The sequence below is a fragment of the Triticum urartu genome, chromosome 5A (assembly GCF_056163025.1).
Source record: "Triticum urartu cultivar PI428250 chromosome 5A, HENAU_Tu73, whole genome shotgun sequence".
NCBI lineage: Eukaryota > Viridiplantae > Streptophyta > Magnoliopsida > Poales > Poaceae > Triticum > Triticum urartu.
In genome coordinates, this window is record NC_141877.1 from 665518698 (window position 1) to 665526591 (window position 7894).

The following is a 7894-nucleotide window of genomic DNA, read 5'->3' on the forward strand; positions in this document are numbered from 1 at the left end:
AACCTGACTCTGCATCCTGTCAGCAAGGCACAGCCATACCCGCTCAAGGAAGAACCCTTACGTTACGCCCACCGGGAGGAGATTCCGCATCCGGCATCCCCTCGTGGAAGACGGGAAGACTGCGCCTCGGCCATGTCGCCCGCAGCCCGATCTGTTCCTCTCTCTCGACTCGAGAGTCTCGAGCGCCATAGGTTTTTTTTTGAGAAAAGCAAAACAGGTAAGAGACGGGAGCGCTGCGAGTACTAGGCTGTATGTGCTCGGTCATGTAAATGGGCTGTACGGCCCAGTTTATGAGAGTGCTTGGTTTTTTCTTCCGGACTAGCAGCCCCTTATAGTGCCTAAAAAAAGCAGCCCCTTAAGACAGCACATCCGATGGCCAAAAACGGACGGCCGAAAACCGAAATCACTGTGAGGGCAGGGATTAGGTGCGGTTATACTATCCTTAATATGACGTGGCATTGCAGAGAATATTGTAGTATCATATTATGATGGAATGCATCAAATAGAAAAGTTGATAAGAGATAGATCATATCTGCAACTTTGTGTTGTGATTCTACAAATAAAAATGAAATAACACAATGATACTAATATATAATACTATGCAATTGTAGTGATTAAAATAGTATGATGCACCATGGTACTAGCACATGATAATGCATTGTGAGTGACCTTATGGACAGTAGACACATATCTCTACTCTTACAAAAAAACAAAGTTGGTGATGATGGTGTGTCTGCCATCCTGCAATATAGTCCGTCCGATTTATATCTGACGGATAGGAAGGAAACTATGGCAATTTTGCAAAAAAAAATACACACACCCCTCTCCACATTTACAAATAAGATAAGGTCTTTCCTCGTGCATTCTTTTCTCCCACAAGATAAACTACTCATACAAATATATCTTGATATTCCATACAACGCATGGGCATCTTGCTAATACTAGCAAGAAAATAGTATGGCATAACAGTTACACATCAACCTCACACCCTACAGAACTACTTTCCCTTGCAGAGATGAGCCACCTGGATAAGAGCAAGCTCCATTAGTTTTAACTAGCATAAAGAAAGACAATACAACCGTTGTGCCCAGTTCATTGTAGGCATTGAATGTCCATCATCCTCTACCCCTAGCCTCTGGTGGTGACCGTGCACTCTCTCATCAGCAGCTTGTCCTCGTGCAGAACCAAGCACATCCATTACTGTCCCTCATGAAAAAGGTGGGGTTTTCTTTTCTTTTCTTTTCTTTTTTTGCGAGGAATCCTCTTACCAACGGAACCTTTTTAGTTTTTACATGGAGGGTGGACGGACTCCATCCGCAAGGGTTCGGGAGAAGGAATGAGAGTTTATTGAGAGATTAACCTTGGGCAGTTGATAATTAGTTTCAAACCCGTGTTTGGTGTGCGGTGAGAATTCAAGAGAAAATTACATCTCATGTGAATTAATAGGAGGGAGCAGGGAAGAGATTCGAAATTAGCCTCCTTAATTCTATTTGCGCTTTCATCCTGGACTTTTTTGTCCCCTAATGAAACAGTGTCACATATCCTTGAAACTCCCATTCCCCTTAACTGCTCTGAATCAAACACGTTGTGAGGCTGAGTGCGGTAATACTGAGTAATATTTCAGATCACGCCTTACTACTGTTGCGAAAGACCATGGAGCCATAGATAAGACGTTTATAAGCACGAGCTAGAGAAGAATCTGGCGGATCTCATGTCCGCTGGGAAGAACTATATAAGTAGATTTTTGCTTCTTTCTCAGGGCATTTTTGTTGTTGTTGTTGTCCCTCCCAACTTTGGCTCATTTCAGTGAACATGTTCATATCCATCTTTGTGATCAAATTTGCTAGCAGCATATTAAAGCGCAAGTCACAGCATCGTCTACGTAAGGGGATACAAGTAGAAAGTACGCAGTGATTTAAGTCTGTCTCAGAATAACAGGGTATTACTTAGTCACTTTATCATCAAACAATGTAACAGGAATCAACGGTCCAGACATATGTTTTCGACAGCCTCGTTTTATCTTGATCGCAAACTAAAAGCTAATACTATTACATCGTTCCATTCTCAAATGTCAAGCAAGTGATACAAGAATAAAAGTACCCTCTGGTCTCTGCTCGGCCAGCATCACTGCGGTTAATCCAACAAACACTGGCGGTTTTATCTGCCAGGATCCCTCCGGTTTATTTGCTCGAAACAACAGTTGCCACACGCGCATACACATGCTCACAAAATTGGATAGTCCAAGTCAAATCTTGGTACTATATTGGTAAGTCGGTGCCAGATACCCCTTCACCACCAGACACAGGTTACAAACAGTGCTTCTTTAGGATTCACGTGCTCGATCAAAACTTACCTGTTAGTTTATTACTCTTGAGATTCGCCTCTAGCTTTAGCCCGCCTCTCAAGTTCTGCAATCTTCTTCTCAAGAAACACAACCCGATCGCTTAGCTCAGCATTAGACTGCTCTGACCCATTGGCTGCGGTGGGTGAATCACAGTTGTCTCCAGTGGGTGAATCACCGTTGTTTCCAGTGGGTGTATCAACTGCTGACACTGGCTTTGGTGCCTCGAAAAGGTTGAAGGTCGACACTTGCGCAGCTTCGGGCTGTGGTACAACCTCCGGAAGATTCAAGAAATACCTTACGGCTGTCTTCCGGAGAGCTGGGAGAAAATTTTGGAAGGTATACGCATTAGAAACTAGGAAAGGAGACAAACAGAAGACATGGACATGAGCAAGGTTTCAAATCTGGAGAAGTGACTTACCAAAACCATACCCAAGAGAGAACAAGTTTGCCGTTACCCAGTAACAGAAAATTGCCTGCAGAAGCAAAAAAAGAGTATTAATGGCAGTGCAGAAGAAAAGAGAAGATATAGACAGTGAAAAGTGATGTTAATGCTGCAAACAGAGAAACTTAGCTATGTTAAGGTGGATAAAATATGGCATCAACAAAAGACGATACTCCCTCTGTTCCATAATATAACAGCGTTTTTGCCACTACACTAATGTCAAAAACGTTCTTATATTATGGGACAGAGGGAGTAGTTATTAGGTTAAGCATGAAACCACTGGCACCATGTATATTTATTTTTTGGGGATGGACGCCACATATTTCTTGCGGAAGTGTGCAAGCAACAATTTGTCGCATATTTGAGTGTGGATAACAGCTCTAGCTTATTTTCTTAAAAAAGGATTTACATATATTTCAATCAATCGGTGTACAATTATCTTCAGCAGTTAGGTGGACAAAAACAGTTCCTCCTTTAGGGTACAAACTCAACTGTATCTGTCTATCTGAAGCACTATGAACACCTAAATGGCAGCTCCAGCTGAACCATGCAAGATAAATTTCTGCTCTAGCCCTCCCCCAAGAAATCAAGGGAGTAGCCCATACCCGTGTTATTCCCAACTCCAGACCACCATGAAAGCTTTGACAATGGTGCAAACAGGGCTTCAATACGCACCAAATTGCCTTACATTTCAGGTAATATCAAGCCCATGTATGCATGAATAAGACTACTAGGGAAGACTGATTGTGGTCGTGATCATAGAGAAATACTCCCTCTGTCCCAAAATTCTTGTCTTAGATTTGTCTAAATACGGATGTATCAAGTCACGTTTTAGTATTAGATACATCCGTATCTAGACAAATCTAAGACAAGAATTTTGGGACGGAGGGAGTAGTTACTGAATGGACTTTCCAAGTTATGGGGCAAATTTTGCCCAGTTTCAGAAGCTAATCTGAGGCAGTACCCAAAAAATGGTCACTATAATTGTTTTCCAACAAGCCCAGATTTAGTAATTCATTAGGAGAGGGCACTTAATCATGCCAATTTACCTGCACTCCCAGTATGTTCAAATTCATTACAGATAACTTCTAGTTAGAATTTTATGGGTATGATTCATAAAATTAATAGTCTTGAGTATTTCATACCTTGGGAAAGTGCATTGTAAATGGTATAGTCATAAGAGCCAATATTCTAGAGAAATTCTTCATCGTTTGCAGCATAGGATTTCCCTCCATACCTTCTTGCATATTGAGCTGAAAAACAAATATTTTCTTATCTATATAATAACATATAGGACATAATTATTGCATCGGCCAGGGTGCACACCTCCACCGTAGCCAAGAACGTCACTGATGTCAACACTGGGAGGATGTAAAGCTCATCGGGAGTTGTCAAATCAGTAAACCAATATGCTCCACCCCCTTTCAAAGAAGGGACTTTCTCCACCATGTTTTGTATCTACAGTTGAGACAGAGGCATAAGGTGGAAGAACATTAAAAGAAAGAAGATCAACATTACTGTAAGATGGCAGTATTATAACGGTGTGGTTGTAGTTAAAATTTTTGACACTATACAAGGAAGTGGTATGAACTTACAGCGAAGAAAAAGCTCATGAATATAGGCCCTTGGATGAGTAAACCCTTTAACGGAGTCAATGGATTAACACCATGCCTGACAGCAGACATTAATAAAAAAATCAAAACAATGGAAATATTTTTGTATGACTAGAAGAAGTAAAAGACCACAAAAACAATAATAGAGGTTAAAGCGGCAAAGTCAAATTCTATAAAACATGGAAAAGCACGATTACTGATTTGAGCAAAAAAAAGGCGCTTCCTGAGCACGGATGATAGCAAGAACAATTTAATGACCAACAAAGCAATTTCAGAACCTAAAAGAGTCTACAGAGCCCAAGGCATTTAAAGGAACACGGTCTGAGTTTGAGAAACCAAAGACATGAACGTAATGTGATTAGTTGGCAAAATTGCACCAAAGCATAGAATTTTTAAACACAGCAGGCAAAATAAATAACTTCCAGATTATATTCGCGGGAAAATAACTAAATAAGTAAACCATTGGAAGTTGCATACTTTGTGAATAGCTCACCCAATTTCTTTTTCCCCTCTAGCATCGATTGTGGATCCATTGACTGCAGGAAAACATGAAAGATTATATCATTAGGAGGGTACAATATAAATTGATTTGAACTAAAATAGATTTTATGTTCCCTGGGAGTGTAAATTGTCTTGGACAAGATTGAACTTAGGTTCCTGGAAACGCATTCATTTAGCATCAGTACTATCCAGTACGAAAAATTAAGTGTTGCATTATTTGTAAACATCATACCTTGGTCAATTTATAACAGTCAACTTTGACAAACATGGCTAAGAAAAAGGGTTAAGGATGATAATATCGTTGATTATATATACTCCCTCCATTCCTAAATATTTGTCTTTCTAGAGATTTCAACAAGTGACTACATACGGAGCAAAATGAGTGAATCTACACTCTAAAATATGTCTATATACATCCGTATGTGGTAGTCCATTTGAAATCTCTAAAAAGACAAATATTTAGAAACGAAGGGAGTAGATCGTAAATATGCTGGAAGACAACTTTCACCTTATATGTCTCCCAAACACTCCAAATAACAAAAAAAGTATGGTTTAGTAAAGGGGGGGCAACAAATAAAATTGACATGGAAAAAGGCTACATGTGTAGAATTGCAGAAAAAAACCAGCAAAAATATGATCGCAGGAAGTTGCTGTTAATACAATTATGGTGTCTACAACAAACGTGCCTATAGTGAATTACCATATAAATGCAACTTGAACTGAAGAAATAAATCTACTTACATTACGCATTTCCATGTTGATCGCCTCAATTTCTGGCCTCATTGCCTGCATAAAGTAGGAGTTTGTAAGAGGAAATTCAAGTGGGTACCTTGCAGTCACACGAAGAAGCACGCCAGACATATAATGTGGACAGATTTAAATAAGAAAACAACATAACAAAAGGAACATCATATAACTATTTCAGGCCTCTCAGAAACATTGAGTGACATATAGGATAGTCTCATATAACTTCGTGGAGGCATATCGAATTTCATCTGCATGATATGATGTTTCTTTCTATGTCCTCAGCTACAAGCCTTCAGCCACAGTATGGCAATCAGAAGTGAAGATCAAGATCGAATTAGTTGGACAGGTTAACCGAAAATATAACGCCAAGAACTGTATCCCCTTTAATTTAAGTACATGAAGCGTTTGAATTCTCATTCTACTCCTTGGCATAACAAAAAATGGGGGGACAGCACACTTTTGTCGAACGCATGTGGCTATACAATTTCAATTTATGAATCAAATGATGACATAAATGATTTTGACCCAAAGAATCGTTTCCATGTTGCTATTTAAGGCTAAAGAATTGCAGGCCACTGGAGCAAATGGAGACAATACATTCACATGATAACTCAACTGCAGTTTACATGTTAGCTGAAAGAAAACATATTTGGCACATGCAGCCATCAAATTCTGCCATCCCCACTCGACCTTGCATTATTATCTCTACCACCAAGCTTGAATCGAGACATCTAAAACATACTACATGTTAAATACACGAGCCTGCCTTCACTACAAATTGCACAGAATTTTCAGTGTTCACCGTTATCAAAGATTGAAATTGGTAGGTTTCTATAGAAGTTTGGCATAAAACACATCGGCAAAAGGCAGAACGGACATACAATAAAGCATACATATAAACAAACAATATAAGTTACTACTCAAATGAGCTCATTACATTCAACTTCATCGTGGACTTCAGCTGGTTCACAAGCAGCGGGATGGTCACCGTTCGGATCAAGATGGTCGTCACTGCAATAGAAGCCCACCTACAAAATGACCAAAGTTCAGAACTTTATCGCAGTTTACTTGATCCAAAGTGGAACGGCATGGCCCCCAGGTGCTACCACGTCAACGAGGCTTACCAGTTGAGCCCGGTGAACGAATGGACGGCGTCGATGGCGTACTGCAGTGCCGCGACGGGGGGAAACGAGTCTGCGGCGGCGGCGGCCACTTCCCCCGGGAAGGGCAACGGGAAGGCGGGCGCGACCGAGGCCGCGGCGTCGGAGAGGACGCCCGCCGCGACATCCATCTGGCCGGCCGCGGGGTCGCTGAGGATCCCATCGATCTGCGGTCCGGGGGAGGAGGTGGAGAAGCTGCGGTGGGCCGCGAGGTGGGCGCCGAAGGGGAGCGGGAGGGCCAGGCCCTGGGATCTCGAGCGCCGACGGAGGTCGGCGGAGGGGAAGTGCGGGGCTTGCTGGGTGGGGAACGGGGGGCCGGAGGAGGAGGAGGAGGGGTCCTCGCGGTTGTTGTCGCGGTGGGAGGAGGGGACGAGGTGGGAGAGGGAGGGGTGGAGGCGGCGGGTGAGGTGGCTGGAGAGGGTGGTGGCGAGGCTCCTCCGCGCGGAGAAAGCCATGGCGGTGGCGGCGGCTGCGGCGGCGGGCGAGATCGCGTGGGGATCGGGGGAGAAGAGAGGGTTAGCCCGCGACGAGGCGGATATTCCACTCGCGGTCGCGTTACGCTGCTGACATGTGGGCCCTACTCGCCAGTCTCCGTGCCGACGTGCCTTGCGCTCGGTGAACTCCCACGGCCCGGCCTCACATCGCAGGGAGTCCTGGCCTTAGTTGCCGATGCTCAATATTTTAGAAAAAGAAACTTAAAATACATCAATAAGTTTTTTTTGCAACATCAATAGTAGTACTAGTTTTTTCCAATATGAAAGGGCTACAATCCAGAGGCAAGAGTTCCTCAATATATCAATGAGTTGTTCCTCAATTGCAAACGAGACCGTCTATCTTCCCCTAATAATAAAGCAGGCATTGCTTCTGGTCATCCGTCATAGTTGCGGTTTTGCAAAAAAGCCCCTCAGTTTACATGAATTCAACCCGCAATCTCTGTTTTCGTGGCACCCTGGGAAAATGTTTCACTTTTACAAAAACAGCCATGCATTAGTTACAATTCTACCCACGATCCTTAATATTAAGACTGCTTCACCATCGAGCACCGTCGCCGCTTATCCATTTGCATTCTCCACTGCCGGGCACAGGC

At 42.8% G+C, this 7894-nt stretch overlaps 1 protein-coding gene across 1 annotated transcript; it reads right to left on the bottom strand.

Moving 5' to 3' along the window:
- Positions 1–1914: 1914 nt before the first annotated feature.
- On the bottom strand, positions 1915–7378 carry LOC125511484 (mitochondrial inner membrane protein OXA1). The gene is made up of 9 exons (XM_048676868.2): positions 6772–7378; positions 6585–6675; positions 5642–5686; positions 4877–4935; positions 4382–4457; positions 4113–4244; positions 3932–4039; positions 2763–2817; positions 1915–2660 (listed from the first exon to the last, which is right to left on the bottom strand). Exons 1-9 carry the CDS (start codon positions 7260–7262, stop codon positions 2365–2367), a joined length of 1353 nt encoding a protein of 450 aa, XP_048532825.2. The 5' UTR covers positions 7263–7378; the 3' UTR covers positions 1915–2364.
- Between the last annotated feature and the right edge of the window lie 516 nt (positions 7379–7894).

Coding starts and splice junctions, on each gene's coding strand:
- LOC125511484 (XM_048676868.2), bottom strand. CDS start 7,262: ATGGCTTTCTCCGCGCGGAGGAGCCTCGCCACCACCCTCTCCAGCCAC. Junction 4,936..5,641: donor TCAACATGGAAATGCGTAAT/GTAAGTAGATTT, acceptor GTTTTCCTGCAG/TCAATGGATCCACAATCGAT. Junction 4,245..4,381: donor TCATGAGCTTTTTCTTCGCT/GTAAGTTCATAC, acceptor TCTCAACTGTAG/ATACAAAACATGGTGGAGAA.